Here is a 19,498-nt window from a genome sequence, read left to right on the forward strand (position 1 = left end):
GCGTTACCCGGCGACCCCTTGGTGGGCGACCACGGTTATGGTTAATATTGGTGATCTCCGTGGCATTGACAGCGGTGACCAGTCCCAGCTCGTCGCAGGCTCTTTGCGGTTAAATTTCGGTGTAAATGGCAAAGGATCTGGAGCTAACTCCAGTGTCTAAATCATGTCTCTGACGTTTTCCATGGGTGGAAAGAGACTGCTCACGCTGAAGTTCCAGTTTGCTTTGAAAATAATGGAAATATGGGAAGTCGTCATCTCCTGTTGCCAATCTCCTTCCGTTATCTTCTGAGGGTCTTCAAAATAAAAGGGAAGGCTGATAATTATTATTTTTTGTTGAGTTAAAATGCTGCTTGATGGAGGTTAGTGCTGGAAGTATGAAAAAGGTCCGGTTCCTGAAAACAACGAAGAAGATTTGGCTGTTATGTTTTCGACGTTTCGTGACTGGATCCGGGTAGCTCCCCGAGTCTCTCAGGTGTACGCAGATTTTGTGAGCAACTTTATATTTTCATTGGTGTTTTTTTATTTATAATTAATCTTTATAAATTTGGAAATGTTTAATACTAAAGCAAGAGCTGTCATGTTTAAGTAGAAGAAAATTGAATATTTTTACTAAATTTCTAGCTGAGAAAGTAATTTTTTTTTTATTTAATGTTTAATAGTCAGAAGTTAATTTAACTAATTGGAGGAAGTGAATCTTTGTTTTAATGTTTAAGTGCTATGTTCAATGTGATTTATTCTAAATTAGCCATTTTATACGAGTTTAATCTTCTTGAGTTCCTGTTCAAAATGATTAAGAACTGTGACGTGTTTCACTATGATTTTGTGTTAATGGAATAATGTTTAAATTGAGATTCTTATGAAAAGAAAAAGAAAAAAAAAAAAAAAAAAACTAGGAGTAACATTTAAGAAATTTTGTAGGGGTAGTCTGGCCAGCTATCTTAAATTATAATGTGTGGGAATTTTCAATAAATGTGTTTATTATTTTTATTATTATATGTTTCTTTTGCGTAGTAATTGTGGTCTACTATAGGTCACCCATGTGATCCTTACGGAAACATGGTTATTTAACTGAACCTGGGTAATTATATTGCGGTAGTAGAGAAAAAAAATCAGTTTTAGTGTTGGTGACTATACAATCGGTTTACCGAATTTATTTTGATTTGATGAGTAGACTACTTAATTGTGTGATTCTATCTTTCCCTGGTGTTTTGAAGAGATCTGTGTGGTATTTGAAGTGTTAAGGGTTTAAGGCTATCTCTAGATTTTGTATTGAAATTTATGTGTTTTCAGGTTGGAGATCTAAATTAGTTTTAATTTAGTGAGAGATAGCACGTTAAATGATTTTGTTGTGGAAGTGCATTTTTGAATTTTGTTTTGTCAATTAATCGTGATTCTACCAAAACACCAGGGAGGATAGCTTTCTTGGATGTCTCTTAGATTTAAAAGTTTTGATTATGTATGTACTGAGTTTTAGTTTTAGATTAGTGTTTTTTTTTTTTTTATGTCGCGGCACCAGTTTAGTCAGTTTTAAAGAGTTAAAAGTTAATTGTAGATTAGAAGTCATTTTTTTTTTTTTTTTTTTTCTACGTAACACATGGTTAGTTTATATTTTAGGGTGTCCCTTGGATTATAGCCAAGTTGTTGTTTTATCGCCAAAATTGTTGTTTCATTTATAGTAACCTGAGTAGTCGAATGCTATGGAAACTCTATTGATGACGTGATTGGTTGCATGATTGCGGTGAATTTGACTGATGGGAAAATATTTGTAAAGGCATATTTCCGAGTTGGATGTCAGTTAGCATTGCTTTTGTTACATTGCTTATTTTGTGCTGTACACCATAAAATGGCTGTATGTAATGAGATTGATCTGAAGTTTCTGTACGATTTGTAACGAAAGGAGAAAAGGGCGTTAATTGTGCAAATGAAGGTTTATTTAGTAGTCATTACAAGTGTCCTGTTTGTACGAAGGAAATGCGTATGGTCAAACGTTCAGATGGCTTTGAATGGGTTTGTTGCAAGAAAAGCCACTGACAGTCTGGCACTACAGAGGATATTTTTACTGTTATTTTTGTGAATTTATGAGGTGACGGCAGTATGCAGATAATTTTAGAATAGATAATTTCAGATAATTTTTTAAAGTTTTTGGATGGTGTTAAGGAATTTTGCGTGCCATAGAAATTTCTATGTATGGTAAGTCGATATTTTCTTTTTTCAATGCATCTATTCGATAACATATATTTCCTTTTTTAAGTTATTTCATTGTATGATTTAAAATGCAGTTTATTGAGCTTCGTTTGGCTACAAATTTTGTTCAATTTTGGTGAAGAGTAACTTTATTTTAACATTATATAATGTCTTTATTCTGATATTTTTTAAAGTGAAAATAGATTGATAAGTGTACATGGGCAAAGCCAAGGGAGTGTGCAATGCCAAGATTTTGAAATTCTCTGACTTTTTTTAAGTGAAAATAGATTGATGTGTACATGCACTCCAAGTTTGTGTAATTCTTTAACTTGGTATTTTGGTTTTGTGTAGTGGCCATCTTGAAATTGTGCCTTGCTGGACAATCCCCAATTTTCACTTGAAATATATTTTTACAACAGTCATTTTCAGTATATGACCTATTGCAATTAAAAGGATGATACACACACAGTTTCTGATCTATTAAAACCTTTCAGAGTATTTAGAAGAAATAAGAGCTTTCTCTCCTTTAACCCATTCAGGTTGACCCAACGATTCCACTCCTACCAGACCAGCATCGCATATATGCAAAGATCTGCGACTAATCTCTGAAGCCCAGCATCGCGTATAACATAACGTGAAAAATGGAACGATTTATCTGAATTTTTAAAAGCCATTTGATGGAGCTAAATGGTAATTGTTTTCACATGGGTTGATTCATATGGCATCAGTGGCGTAGCGAGGGGGGCAAGGGGTGTGTTATGCCCCGGGCGCTGCTTGCAAAGAGGCGCCACATGGTCTCCAAACAAGATTTTCTGGAAAATTCTAATTCTTATTTTGATCGATTTCTGGAAAATATATTTAAAATTAAGAATCATTGTAATATAATTAGTTATTTATTTTTCTGATTTGTCTGATAAAATGTGTAATAAAATGTTTGCAGTACAAATATCTCCGCATACAAAACATTCTTTCTGACTACTTTATTTCTCTAAGAGATATATTGTATTTTTATTTTTTTAAACAAAATGCACGTATAGCTCCCGCTTTTTATTTTAAAACGATAACACGACCTTGTCCCGAATTTTTGAAACATATCCAGTTTCTAGAAACCGATTCCAGTCTGGAAATGACCGCTTCCACTACAATGGATTGTGTTTGACTCTTCTGTAAACGACTGATGGCCTTCCTGGCTACCGATTCAACTCATCTTGTTGAGACATCGTACATTCACTGCTACGAAGCATTAAACGCATGTCAATTGTTTTTAATCTCCTACTACAAAAGGAATGCTGCAGTTCGCTCCTTACTTGTTTGAGTAATACCAGTTACAACTCAACTCTGTTTAAGTTTTATGTTTTAAAAATAAGTTCTATCGTTTCTGTAAGAATAACTGCTTCTAAATTTTTTGGAAATATCTGCAATTAAAGTGTTTTTTCATATTAAATCCATAGTTATTTTCGAATCCTTTAAAATACTGGCGTCCATGGAACAGGACTATGGATAATTTAAAACGGGCCTTCCTGGTCGATATTTTCTTTTTTCAATGCATCTATTCGATAACATATATTTCCTTTTTTAAGTTATTTCATTGTATGATTTAAAATGCAGTTTATTGAGCTTCGTTTGGCTACAAATTTTGTTCAATTTTGGTGAAGAGTAACTTTATTTTAACATTATATAATGTCTTTATTCTGATATTTTTTAAAGTGAAAATAGATTTTTAAAGTGAAAATAGAAAAGGAACACAATTACGGCGATATTTCACAACTTCATTGAAAGAAGTGGACACTGTTCTAAAAGATGAAGCAGTATGTAAGATTGATTTGATATGTGTATTTCATATATATAACGATAAAGCTGACAGATTATTTCAGTTAGATGAAAAAGTTAAAGTAAAATGACTAGAAATAGAAAATTTTAATGAAGATGAATTTTCTAATGATATGGATTTAACGGAAAGCTATCGAAATCAGTGGGTTGCTACGAAAACGAAAGTTGATTTAATGTTATCAACCACTGAAAGAAAGGGCGATATTTCCAATGTAGTAAATGAAACCAAGAGAAATTTCCATCTTCCTAAGTTAGAATTGAAACATTTTGATGATAATATTAAAAACTGGCTAGGATTCTGGAGACAATTTAAAAAGATTCATGATGACGATAGCATTGATGCAGATGACAAATTTCAGTATCTTTTACAAGCAACTGAAGAAGGTTCATCGGCCAGAGATTTAGTTGCAAGTTTTCCACCATTTGGCGAAAACTATTATAATGCTATTGAACAGCTGAAATCCCGTTATGCTAAAGATGAACTATTAATTCAAATTTATGTTCGTGAACCTTTAAATCTAGTTTTAACGCAAGCGAAAAGTGGTGAAATTTTTACTTTGCGGATTCTTTATGATAAATTGGAGACTCAGCTGCGAGCATTAGAGACTTTAGGGGTAACGTCTAAAAAATATGAAGCAATGTTATATCCTTTAGTAGAATCAGCTCTGCCAGAAGTTCTTATCAAGGAGTGGGAAAGCACGCATAACCGTGTAGAAAATAAAGACAAGATGAACATGTTAGGAAATTTATTAGAATTTCTTCGTTTGGAAGTCGAAAGTGAAGAGCGGTTACAACTTGTTCGATCAGGGTTTGCGAATAATAAATTTGAAAAATTTTAAACGAAAGAAAAAATTCCTACTGCTGCTTGTATTGTATCTAATGAAAAGCAAAGAGCTGTGAAAAATGACAAACATTGTTTATTTTGTAATAAGTCATTTCATAATACCTCAGAATGTTTTAAGGCTGCCGAGATGTCATTGGAGGTGAAAAGGGAAACATTGAAGAAAGGGGGAGCTTGTTTCGTCTGTATGAAACCAGGACACAATTCTAAGATCTGCAAAGCTTATTTAAAGTGTATTATATGCAAGAAAAACACCATAACATCATGTGTCCAAATATAAATCAATCAGAACAAGACAAACAATCTGAATCGGATGCACAGGTTCTTTTGTCACCAAAAAATTCTCCGTTATTGTTAACTGTATTGGTGAAAATCATCAATGGTGACAAGTCTGGAATCATTCGTGGATTATTTGATACTGGTGCTCAGAGATCTTTCATACAAAAAGATATTGCAGAGAAACTAGGATTGAAACTTGTACATCAAGAAATGATGAGTCATGGACTTTTGGAGGGCAGTGAAACTAAACAAGAGTCCCACAATGTCTACAATATTACATTACAAAGCTTGTGTTAAAATTTCAAGTACACTATTTCAGTTTTGGACGAAAAGAAGATATGTGGTGCGATTCCACGTGTAGAGGATCCTCATATTTATCCCATTTTGAAAAAGAAAAATGTACGCTTAAGTGATACAGGAGAATATGTGCCTGAAATAGGTTTATTAATAGGAGCTGATTATCTTGGCACATTATTGACTGGGAGAATTGAGCCCATTGATAATAATTTGGTAGCTATTAAAACAAAACTTGGATGGACGTTTCAAGGTAAACAAAGAAACTACTCAAAATCTTTAGAGAGTATTGTATATGCTAATAATTTAGATTTGATGGAATTATGGAGCCTAGATGTCATCGGTATAAGATGTCCTGCAGAAGTAAAGTCAAGGCAGGTAACCGATGAAGAAACGGTAGATTTTTTCCTTAAAAGTATTAAAAGAAACGAAGACAAAAGATATGAAATATGTTTGCCATGGAAAAGGGGACGTCCAGAATTAGAAACGAATAAAGAATTATCAAACATCAAAAAAGCATTTTTACAAATCAGTTTGAATCAAAGGGATAAAAGTGCCTCTACAAATATGCCTCTACGCCCTGCAGCTAATGCTTCAGATTCCAGTGAAGATGATGACTCATCACCCAAAATCCCAGATTTTGTTACTAGAGCTGGTCGATGTGTTAAAATTCCCAATAGACTTGATTTACAACTTTTGTTGCAAGGTGGGAGGTTGTTTGAGTAATACCAGCTACAAATCAACTCTGTTTAAGTTTTATGTTTTAAAAATAAGCTCTATCATTTCTGTAAGAATAACTGCTTCTAAATTTTTTGGAAATATCTGCAATTAAAGTGTTTTTTTCATATTAAATCCACAGTTATTTTCGAATCCTTTAAAATTACTCCTAATCTAAAATGCCTAGTTTTCGACGTCACAGACTAAATTTTCATACTCTCAACTTTGTTACAGTTCAAGTCTTTGTAGTAAGTGAAAATGGTAACCAAGCCATGTGGGTTTCCTGGAAATGTGCGGGATCTGAGAATTGTCCCTTTCGACGTCAAATCCCTCGTAGCCGGAACAAAATGTGATTGGTACCTAACATTTTATAGTCTCTTCTATTTCCTTTTGTTAAAAAGGTTGTCGATTATATGCTTATTTCATATCAAACCCACAATATCCTCTAATTTTTTTGAGCAGTGAATTGACTGCAAGATGTTACTCCACAGTAGAAAAGAAACGGAACCAAAAACTCCATTACAGATCTATGGATAGAATGTTTTTCCAAACCTAAGAGTCGCACTTCAAATACTCCTTACTATTTCATTATCAAATGCTAGCGATGAACGTTCATTCAACAAATTAAAATAAATTTTGACATATTTACAATCAAAGATGGGACAAGATCCCCTAAGTCATATATCATTTTTAAAAGTGTAGAAATAGAAAAATTTGAAAGGATCGACTTTGATGAAGTAATTAATAAATTTGCTTCATAAAGCAAGAAAAGTGTATACATAGTAATTAATTGTATTAATGTATTACAATATTGTTTTATTATTAATAAATATATCTACTTATCTATAATATATACAGTCAAAAGTCGTTAATCCAGACTCGTCGGGACTTCGGCGATTCCGGAGTATCGATTTTTCCGGATTATAGATCATCAGTTTAAATCTCGTAAGATGGCATGCAGAAATTCTAAAATTAAAAGTATGAAACCATAATTTATGAAATAAAGAACAATTATGATCTAAAGGGTATCAAAATTTGCAAAAAGAAAAAAGCTTAATATTTATTTGTTTACTTTATTAAACATTTCTTTCAATGTAAGTTGTTTAAGTTTTGCTTCGTTTCATATGATAATACTTTCTCTTTAATTCTATTAAACAGACATAATTTCTTGTTCAGTTACAAAGTTCCGCAGTTCAAGTCCTATAATTGCTGTGTCGAGAATACCGACTAATTTGTCAATCAAAATTTTTTCGTTTTCAATAACCTTTGTCACTTTCTTCGCTATCGGAAGCGAATTATAATGACGAGGAACTTGTTTTAAATCATATCAAAGACGGAGCACATCGAGATGAAATACTACATTTGATAAGGAATTATAAGCCAAATAAAATAAAAACATCTGCCCTGAAGATAAGGAGAGTGCTGAAGGATCAACTTCCAATTCATTACGCGCCCGCCGCGGCGTTCCCCCCGCCGAGCAGCGTGAAATTGATAAACAGATTTTGGATTTCAAAACATACTTTCGCTTTAGATCCTTTACATATTAACAAATATATATCGGAAATTCTATTTGATATAATCGAAAGTTTAAACTTACTTCTATAAAATTGCTCTTACAGTCTGCAAAAAATAATAAGCCAGATCCAATTCGGAAATTAAGGAACAACGCAATCATCAACATTAACTGAAATAGATAATTATTTAGCTTATACGTCCATTATACATAAAACGCGCACGCGAAAACGTATTCTGCACTTGCGCACACTCATATGCGCAGTCATAAAAGGTCTTACGCGCACGCGTAAACGCCTATGCGCATGTGTCAACGCGGCGCATGCGCAGAAAGTTTTTAATTTTGAGGTACGGATTATAGATCATTCCGAATTATGGGTGTCCGAATTAACGACTTTTGACTGTATTAAACTTTTAATTGTTTAAAAATTGTACTTTTTTAAAAACAATTACAAAAATATGTAAAATAAATAATACTTTTTTAACTAATTCCAGATCATCGTATGTCTGATTTTTCCGCCGACACAGATACATTTCCAAATCCAATGCTAGTGTAGTTAGGCAGTGACTATTCTTAATATATTTTAGAGTATTTTATGGCAGATTCAGCATTTTATTATTCTCTGCATTATTTTCTTATTATGAATATATTCTATACATTATATTACCGTGTTTTTTTGGGGGGGGCGCCAGTTATGCTCGCTACGCCACTGTATGGCATTTGACCTTCATCTACTGACATTAATTTCTGTTCTGTACTTCTGGTTTTGATAGATTTATTGGTATAAACAAACTGGGAATCAAGGCTATTTATAAGTGTGCCTAAGAATTAAAGGAGCACAGGCGTTATTGTTTATTTCATTAGGAATTTCTTTTTTTCTTTGCTTTTTTTGTTATTAGAATGTGGGTAAGTGCATCCAGCTCCTTGTTTTCATTTATGTTATTTGCTTTTTTTGTTAGGAAAGTGCATTCAGCTGACTATAGCGGGTAGCAGGTGCAACGTCGCCGAACTTTCGTGACAAAAAAACTCAAGACCAGTAGTCCTTTTGGCTGATTTTTGGAATGTGGTAACAGGTAGTTTGGCGACATTTTGGAGGCGATACCTAGGACTTTGGGAATAATGTGAGAAGTACTCAGTTCCGATTACGCATTATTTTGTGTGAGGGAAATGAGAGATCATGAGATATGTCATGTGACATAAATGGACGAATCACTGTTCTTTAATCGGAAAAGGGTGTAAATTTTTAAAAATATCTGCTGTACAGCATTAGTTTCATTCTATGTTCTGTGAAACAGTGTTGTTTAATATTTGGATCCCATGGCCCTATATAAAGTAAATCCGAAATTTTTATTCCGTTTATGTGTAATTGAAAAGAATTGCTTAATTGCGGATAAGTATGAATGTCCAACATATGGGTATGAAATGAGATTGTGTGAAAGGAGGAATATTACAGATAGTTTGAATGGCGTTAGATAAGTTTGAATGGCGGTGCAAGAAATCTGGTGAAAATGGACATTTTGTGATCCGCCATGCACTCAAGATTCTGTAGAAGATTAAGTTAGTATTAGTATTTTTAATTATTTGAGGATATTATTTTTATGCTTTGTTCTAAATGTAAGGAGTAAATAAATTAATTTGGTATTATTGGAAAATTGTTATTAGCAATGATTCAGTTTAAAGTAATTAGGATTGTAAGCTAATTTTTATTAATTTAATGTATGTGCTTATTTATATTTTAAGTAGTGTTTCTTAATTTAATTATATTTTAATTTAATGATCGTGATTTTGAGAGTTATATGTTTGTAGTATTTTGGAATACGTTTGAGTAGAAGTAAATGTGCATGGAAAGAATTTAAGTATTTGACACTAAGTATTTGGAACCATTTTTAATGTTTGCGTTAGAAATTGGTAGGTGAGGTTTATAATAGATAATTTAGAGGGAAAAGTTTTTGGATATTTTATTTATTTTATACGTGCAAATGTTCATCCTTGGAAAGGGTATATACTTTTTCGGGATCAGGTAATTTCATATATGTCCTTTTTACCAAATTTAAAGATTCACAAAATTTTCATGCATTTTCGTGAAATTTTTCGAATTTATGAGAAAAAAGCAGTGTACATGGATATAGTGAAGAGTGTGCGCAATGCCATTTTTGTGCAATTCTGGGATTTTTTTTTAAGTAAAAATAAGTCGACGTGTACATGGTTTAATTATATTTTAATTAAATGATAGTTATTTTGTGAATTATATGTTTGTAGCAATTTGGTAAACGTGTCAGTGGAAGTAAACGTGCATGGAAATAATTTAAATATTTGAGACTAAGTATTTGTAACCATTTTTAATGTTTTGTTATAGATTCGTTGGTGACGTTTATAATAGATAATTTAGAGGTAAAAGTTTTTGGATATTTTATTTATTTTATACGTGCAAATGTTCGTCTTTGGAAAAGGTATATACTTTTTCACGATCAGGTAATTTCATTTGTCCTTTTTACCGAATTTAAAGATTCACAAAGTTTTCATGCATTTTCGTTAAATTTTTTTAATTTATGAGAAAAAAAGCAGTGTACATGGATATAGTGAAGAGTGTGCGCAATGCCATTTTTGTGCAATTTGGGATTTTTTTTAAGTAAAAATAAGTCGACGTGTACATGGTTACTGTGTATGTGCGATTTTGAAAAACGTGGCAAGGAGTTTGCGATTCTGTACTTTTCCCCAATTTTGCAGTTAATATTTGTCATGATTAAGCAGTTTTGTTCATAAAATTTCTAGCATAAGTGTAATTCGGCTAGTAGATTGTTGGAAAAAGTGTTGAGTAAATAAAAAGAAAAGAAACATGTCTTTACTTCGTGAAGACAAAATGGCGGTAAAAAAAAAAAAAAAACAGAGGGTTGCTGTAGCAGAGTTGGTGGCCAAATTTTCGCCAAGTTACCATAATCCAAAGATCAACCGTCCTTTTTTCCATTTACTTTGAAACTTAACATAAGCTTTCTTGGTTAATTAAAAAGTAACATTACAACATTATTACAGAAGAGGAAAGCCCATCAGCTTTCTCGACGTTTAATGCATCTTACTCGCTTGCCATTTCTTAGGAAAGAGGCATCGTTTTTTTCTTACTTAATTTAATAGCTCATTATATATAATGTCTTGAATGGTCATTATATATAATGGCCCAGGCATTATATTTTGGTATATAATGTATTTACTTTACATATAATGTAATTACATATAATATATATATTGACATGATCAGTAATGGATATACCACCAATGGGGTTTTTCCTTGATCACTTTCCAATCATTATGGTGGACACAGTTTTTCAGTTTAGAAAAACAGGAAGTTTTCTTATATAAACCTGATGTCACACAAAGGTGAAATATTTCTGGGCATCTTTTAAAGAAGTTTTGAAACATGTGTTGGGGTTCATTCCATTAGCCATGGCTAAAAAACCTTACTTAAAAATTTGTCGAAAATCACCGGACGCTCCACATTTCCATCTCAGTGGAAGACATTTTCCAAAAATTTACATTGACAGATAAGGTAATAAAGGTAGGAACAGTTGTGTTGTGTGCACTATAAACAAGGAAAAGCGAAAACAAACAACGTATTTTGAGGGAAAAATATGCAATGCAGGACTATTTGTCGATCCTTGTTTTGAATTATTACACAAACAACAGAACTTTTAAATTGGAATTTAATTACCTACAGCTAATTCTTGCTTAGTTTTATTTATTTTTTTTAAATTTAAATTTCGTATTTGTAATTTTGTTTATAGTACTTATTTCTGTGTGCATAGTTATGATTTTAGTATTTTGCCTGTTTAATTTATTTCTATTAATTTGATATTCTTTATATTAATACACATTAAAAATGCAACTTCAAAAATTGAAGTCATTATATCAAAATGCTGATTTTATAGGAATTTTTTTTTGTAAAATTAGGCTTAATTCCTGAAAATGCGCAGGTCAGTGGCAACAATCCATTTCAGTGGGTCCAGTCCTGTGACTGTGCTTCGTTCTCCGTGCACTGGTCCTTAAGATGTTAATAACACATGTATTTTTTAAATATAATTCATAACAAACTCACTCACCTATTCCTTCACCAAGGCCAAGGAGTATTCTGCATATGATAAGTAATGTCAGTGATGATGCAATAAAAGGAGTAATAACAGTAGAGACTGACCACAGAAATACGGCAAATGTCATTACTGTTTTACCACCAAATCTGGATGCAGCATTGGCTCCAATGATCTGCAAGATTAATAATTTCAGACTAAAAGTTATAATATTACAAAAAACTAAAACATGCAACATATTTTGCTATATCTAAAGCAAAAGACCACACTTTAGAGCTAGAATGTATTTAAATACTATGTATCTGCTGATGATTCATAAAAGAGATGTTTATAATATTTCTGAAGAACACAATAAACAAACTAATATTTTCAGATACAATTCACAAAATCACTGATTGGCTTAACTCATTCATTATGAATTTCTCAGAATGTCCCAGTTTGTTCTGTGATAACTGAATACAGTAATTTTTCAAATAGTTTATTTTTTGTGTAACAAAGAATGGAAGTATAATGGAACCTTGAATCACAGGTGCCTCTCAGTTTGAATTATTCAGTTTGTGAACATTTCACTATTATCATAAATCTGAGTTTACCAATGTCTAGTTAGTCTTCAATGTATTACAAACTATTACTAAAATTTATATTTTGTTTTTGTATTTGTTTCAAATACGCAAAGATCACTCATTAGTGGTACATATTTTGGAATGGGAAGGACGATTGAAATTGGTCATTTTGCCTTAATTTCAGTTTTATAACTCAGATCATAATTTAAGTTTCTAGGTATTACATATCCTTCTAAATTTAATATTTCATTTTAAAATTTGTCACTCTTCTTCAAATTACTTCCAAGCAGTTAGCTCTTGAGTGGTTTGCCGTAAGTGACAAAAGAAACAGAAATATTCACTTGATAATGTTAACTTTATATCTTTTACACTACAATAACTTTTTTAACTGATCACATAAAACGCTATAGATAATTCAATGACAATGTCAAATTTTCCAGTATTAATCACAGCTGAAATAAAAACTAAAGAAGAAAAGGACATTTAGAAAGCACTATTTTGTGGTCTCTACCCGCCTAACACATGATTATTTGATAACTGAATGTTATTTCCATATCCTACAAAACATAAGTAAAATTCAGTTTAAATATTTATAAAATCTAGAAGTATTTACAGAAGACAGGAAATTTAATATGGGACTCTGTAAAAGAATGCAGCATTCTTTTTTGTCTGAATACAACTTCTCCACTTCATTGTGCAATAAGAAACTATTCAAAAAACCTCAGATCATGAAATTACTTTTGCAATTAAATTCATTGTTAGCTGCATACTCTGAAGGTATGCAAATCCTGCCTGAAATGAAATATAGTTTATTTATTTTAATGTTTTTAGGGCACTGTATTTGATTATGAGAAGAAGAATGAATGTATATAATGCATTTTCCTTCGACAATAGATGAATAAACATGCAGAATTTGAGCTTTAAATCACCAAAATAGGCTTTATTAACTGATGCATTTAATTAGAATACACAGCAATACAGTGCAGTTTTCATATGTTAAAAAACTGTATGACAGTTAAAAAATAAGAGTTTACGAAAATTACATAATAATACAGTAAAGAGAAAAGTTGGGAAATCACTGCATAATTAATTTTTAGTTCAAAATTACAGTTTACAGAAGAAATTATATATATAAAGGTCTTTATAACAGTTTTGGACACAGTAGTGTTCTGCTTTGAATACGTTGAAAACATGCTTATAACTATTGTTAAATGCAAACAGCAAATACCGATTCTGGGTATAGAATTCTAAAATTACTACGAATATATTCAGAATATTGAATAATTTTATACATTTATTATTCACCCACATTTCAAAATATATAAACTAACCTGACTAGTTATGTAACCAAATGCAAATGCGCTGAGAATCCATCCTTGCCAGTATAGACTCCAGTTGTAATGATCAGTCATAGGAATAATGGCAATAGGCATAACAATTCGGTCAGCGGCATTAATAAAATTTGCTACCGAACAGAGAGCAATAGTTTTCGAAGTTTTAGGAAGCATTATGAAATGTGTTAAGATTCATTTTGCGTAAGTCTGGCAATAAGAAACGACGACTTTTCTTCACCTCATTACTACTGTGTTAGAGAAATTGATAAAAATATGTTTGTTTTTAAAAACTTGTATAATATTTAATTAATGTTAAACATATATTTCACAGGTACAAAATATATGCAACCATATTTTAAAAAAAATATAAGTACTGTCAGCTTCACAACAAACTATGGTGACTTTTTAATAAATTTCGAAATATTAACATGAATACTTCACACAATTCAAACATCATTGATATGTAACACAGTTTAACAAACGGTTACGATGATTGATGGCTATACACATACGGTCAAGGTTACAGAAACTCTTTTAAAGATAGGAAAAATAAAAACCTTTGAGAAACAGAATTGCTTTGAAAATGGAAGTTGCAGGTCACGAAAAAATATCCTTTTCAGCCAAATAAAATTTTAAATCTATAACTGAATTCCCTAAATCCATTCTGTGCGCTTAAATGTCACGTTCACTAGATGGCGCTGTTGTTCCATCTTAGCAGTTCCAAATGTAAACATTTATGGAGTAGCTAGACGGCTAAACCAAGGCCAACTGGCCTTGGCTAAACTTACTAGCGGATGAAAAAATTTTTATGTTTTTAATGTGATGGATTGCGTTATTATCAACGTTATAATATTCTGCTCACTAATGATTGTATTTTATTCCTCAAATTATAAAATTAATTTACAGCTTTCATTCTGTAAGGCTTGTAGTACTTTTTATGAATGATTAATTTGAAGATATTTTTCAGTCCCTCCCCCCTTAGAAAAATAATCATATTACTAGTAATAATACTTGCTTGTGTATATGTTAAATTTAATTAGGATAGGTTCTTCACGTCTCTCATTTTTGTAAAATGCTTAGATACACAGCTTGATATAAACTGTGGCGAAATTTTAATGAAACTTATAGAATTTTTTGCTTCAATCAGTAAATTTTCTTTACTATCATATCATAATGAGTTATTCTTTTTTATGAATCAGATGTCAGTTTTGATTTTGATATTTTTATCGTTTTCTGTTAAAAATTTCCATATCTTTATTATTCGAGAAGTATGTTTCAAATTGATTTCACAAGATTTTAAAATAGAATTCGAATTTGAATTCAGTTAAGTATTCTGAACACTTGGTTATGCTGAACTATATATTAGTCATAATTAAACATAAAGAGTAAAAAATATTGAAACTAATTCAATCTATCTTTAATTTTGTCTTGCTTGAACTAACTTCTAACCAATAAATGCAGTATTTTAACTAAAAATATAATGCAGATCTTTTTTATTTTAAAAGTACATGTGCTCTTTTCCTCCAAAGGAGAAAAATTCTATCCCATTCAATAGCCTAAAAGATGAATTTCTTATGTTTAGAAAAAATTTATCACAGTTATAATGAGATGATATTTTCTCGCTGTTAAGTTTCAAATTGGTACATGTAGCTTTTTTGAAAAAAATATTGTGCATGTATTATCTTTTACTGGAAAAGATCCCCTATTTTTTATTTTCATTTATTGAACTGATTATTTACTAATAGAGTCTACTTACATTTGTTGCAAAACTACCAGTTTAATATCAGAATACCTAATGTGTGCTTGCTGCGGTATTTAAAAAATATCATTACGTATTGTAAAACTAAAGTCTGTTTTCTCTTGCAGTAATTATTTACTTTTTTATTCTCAATTTAATATCTCTTTTTCAACGATTAAAGACTCGCAGTGAAAGAAATAAGTCCAATTAAATAACAAAATTTTAATAAAAATGTAACAGTAATCATATAAATAATCCTGAAACAATCTTAACAGTATTGTTTTATATTGTTACACACTGGGGTGAGATATAGGAGGCTAGAGTGATTCGTTAAATTTGTGTTAAATTTACAAGCACCTTGTTCTTTCCCACCAGCAGTTGAGCAGCAAAAGTCACCAAACACTGCCAGTTTGGTCCTGGATTCGAATCCCGGCAACAGGCTAGCTGCATGGGTATTTTCCTGGTTTTTCCAGGTAAAATATATATACAAGCCAGTTTCCCTTAGAAATGAAGGTATCCTTACCCTTAGGCAGATAGCCCGCAAGTTGTTTGGTGTAATTACATAGAGCAAACTAAACCTTTTCTTTTTGTTTGTGGCTTAGAAAGTACTGCTGCTGAATGTGTACATGTCTATATAACTTTATAATAATTTGAATTCATATCGAAAACTATTTAAAAAAACCTACTTAATTGCAGTTTACTCTATACTGAACTGTTGAGAAGGAAATATTTTCAATTTTTTAAGATTCATATCAGCATGCTGAAAACAATAGACATTTAAATAATGTGTCTTCAAGATCTTTAATTAACATATTATTGTAAGTAAAATGTGGAGTATTAGCGAGATGCAGTATTCACCAGTAAAATATTGTCGCCAGATGAAATCCCTTATCTGTTTTTAGAGGACTGTAATAGTTCCAAGGACATAAATTTAATGTGACCGCATCAGATATTCACCTCTTTTCGAGGGAAAGAGGAAAAATTAATTATGTTCATAATAAAAATTCCGGTATCATGGTGCCAGCCTCATATAAAATCAAGACAATCACTATGGAGCTAAGTCTGAAATACAAATTACATTTTAAATTGGAAGATTTATCACTTAGGTATCACCAAAACCATGCTGTCTACACAAAAACAAAATTTCTAACATTAGAACATAGAACCATTTATTTGAATATTCCATAATTCAATACAAAAATGTATCTATATAAACTCAGTCTTCACATAAGCAACTTTTTATGCAAAATACATGTAAGTGCATGATATAAATATGGTACGTAAAATTTTCTAATATACCGTATTGCAAGTACACAGTACAGAATTGTAAATGAAGTATTTCTATGATAAAGCAAAATGCAATTTTTGTACAGTCCCAGTTACACTTAATTAGATAAATCACATACAGGATGAAGAAACAATACAAACCATTATAATCCCATCATAACAGGAAATGTTGAAATCAAACATTATGCACTTATATATGTTAGGCACATTGTTGTTGAATCTCGAAATGATATTTAACGGTGATCAAACCTTAAACTATTGATTATGCTATATGTTAGGCACAATGTTGTTGAATCTCGAAATGATATTTAAGGGTGATCAAGTCTTAAACAAATGATTATGCTCACACAATCGAGAAATCAACAGAAGACACATAAGGATAAATTTCAAAACATATTAATTAAACATACTGCATAATTTGTAATAATGTTGTATCATAGTACAAAAAAGGAGTGAAAGAAAATTAAATAAGTCTATTGTCTATTTCTACGATCATATTGATGTCTTGTAGAGATATTAGGTATTTTTTGGAGGCCGGAGAGATGAAAACTTAGCAAACGCCTTCGTCGGGAATCGAACCACGGACCTCTGGAATACCGGCCCAGCGTGCTACCGTTACACCACGAAGGCACGCTAGGGAAGTGGGAGAAATACCTTATATACTCCCCTTTTTAAAGGGCGACTAGGATTTTAGGGGACCTAGTCGCCAAATCCTGGGTGCGGAGAATCATCATCCACAACCCCTTTTAGTTCGGGCGCCACTTGTAGAATCATTAGGTTAATTGGAAGCAGAAAAGATGAGAAATGTGCAACCGCCTTCGCCGGGAATCGAACCACGGATTCTGGAATACCGGCCCAGCGTGCTACCGTTACACCACGAAGGAACGCTAGGGAAGTGGGAGAAATACCTTATAGTATAACTTGAGAACGGGGAGATGAATGTTCAACCTAGTGGGAGAATCTTTTAGGAGCCAAACGATAGCAATTGATGGCTGAGAAAAATCATTGTCAAGTGCACAAATAACATAATTTACATCATTTACTTTAGAAGAAATAACAAAAAAGTTTCCGAAAACCTATTGCTGGAATGTAACCTTAGATTTCACATACACTATATCATTAACATTGAATGATATTAATATGCCACTTTTCATTTGACAAGTATTCAGTTCTATTTGCTTTATTCCAACATCTCATAGGCATGCTCATAACTTAGTTTTAGCTGTGTTGAAAGATCACACAAATAATGTGATTTATCCAACTGAATGACCTTGGATCAGGATTAAACAAATTGTTGGGTGCGTACGGGTTCGTTACGAAATGAATGCACAAGTCCGATGAAAAATGAACAAAAATTTATTATTATTACAACAAATATGCTTAAATTTCCTAAAATATTCGTGCAGTATTACAATATCTTACAATATTATAAAACTGCACGAATCTTTAACTACTCAAACGTTCAAGAGAACTTAATTCAAAACAGCTAAATAAAGCTAATCCGCTACAGTCAACAAGAGCAGTTTTCTAAACAACAACAAACTAAGTAACTACCACGAACTGAGAGGTTTTCCTCCTTTTATAAGATTTTAAAATCGCGCGCGAGAATTTTTCTAATACTTTCTCGAAATCAAAAAGAGATATTTATTAAATGTTACATGCACGCGCTCTTGTATTTTCAATTTTTCGGCTTAGCTTTCTTTTAATATTCGTCACGCGCTGCACTGCGCGGGAAATAAAACCATTTAATTTACAATTCAACTAACATAAGCTATTTAAATACCAAATCTGTAACAATATTAAAAGGTAACGATAAATTTCTTCCAAAATGCAGAAATTTAGGAGAATAACCAGTTGAAGGATGAACAGTACCATTGTAAATATTTTGATGGATAAGCAATGCATTTTTAAATGGAATACCTTTTTTATGAAGTATAAGCAAAGAGCTCTTGATGCAGGCATTACCACATTCATTTGTGCATTATACTCAGGTCTCTGAGGAATATAGTGTGATAATTTAATATCCAAGAATTTGGTAATCGATTCAAACACCAGTCGAGGGTTATATGTGCCTAAATCAATTAAGATCACTTCTGGTCTTCCAGGTATATATATTGTAATAAATGTACTGTAAAAGTTTCAACACTGAGATTTTTGAGAGCTCATAAAACAAGATGTTTAGAAAAATGATCTAGAATAGTGAGATCATGTCTCTAATTTCGTACAGGACCACCAATATATATGGAATTAAAGTCATTTGGATATTTAAAAATTCTGATAGCTTTAAATGGAGTCTGTTTAAGAGTGAAAGATTTGTATTTGTTAAATAAATGATACGGGAGGACAAAATTATTTGTGTCATTATACATACCCTTCCAAAAGAATCTTTCGATAAGATTTCATACGTTTCTGAACTCCAAGATGGGATATATGAGAAATTTCTCATATTCACAGGATTTCAATGCTAGTGGGATGACAACTAATTCAGCATTATTTTATTTATTCAAAACAAACATAAGAAGCTTATTGAATCATTTATGAAGAAATTATGTACTTTTGCTGAATTAAGGAAGGAAGGATTTTTCAAAATGTTGATAATTGCTGATTCACCTGGATCTAGAGTGAATTTGTGTTTCAAATAAGCAATGCAGTCTAATGATATAGTGTGACAATAATTCCAAGGACATAAATTTAATGTGACCTCATCAGATATTCACCACATTTCAGGGAGGGGGAAGAAGGAGGAAAAATTAATATGTGGCTAAATAAAAATTCTAGTATCATGGTGCCAGCCTCATATAAAATTATGATGATCATTATGGAACTAACAGTCTGGGAAGAG

At 31.7% G+C, this 19,498-nt stretch overlaps 1 protein-coding gene across 1 annotated transcript in view; it reads right to left on the reverse strand.

Annotated features, from left to right (window-relative positions):
- LOC118204904 (uncharacterized) overlaps positions 1–14,124 on the reverse strand; it is a 42,400-nt gene extending 28,276 nt beyond the window's left edge. Inside the window, exons 1-2 of the mRNA XM_035377199.2 lie at positions 13,629–14,124; positions 11,750–11,909 (exon numbers count right to left, since the gene is read on the reverse strand). Of these exons, the coding sequence (XP_035233090.1) occupies positions 11,750–11,909; positions 13,629–13,805 (337 nt within the window). The 5' untranslated portion in view covers positions 13,806–14,124. The remainder of the gene's footprint in view (positions 1–11,749; positions 11,910–13,628) is intronic.
- Positions 14,125–19,498: the final 5,374 nt, after the last annotated feature.

This window comes from Stegodyphus dumicola, chromosome X2 (assembly GCF_044657685.1).
Source record: "Stegodyphus dumicola isolate Sdum_Otavi_A_Nest chromosome X2, ASM4465768v1".
Lineage (NCBI taxonomy): Eukaryota > Metazoa > Arthropoda > Arachnida > Araneae > Eresidae > Stegodyphus > Stegodyphus dumicola.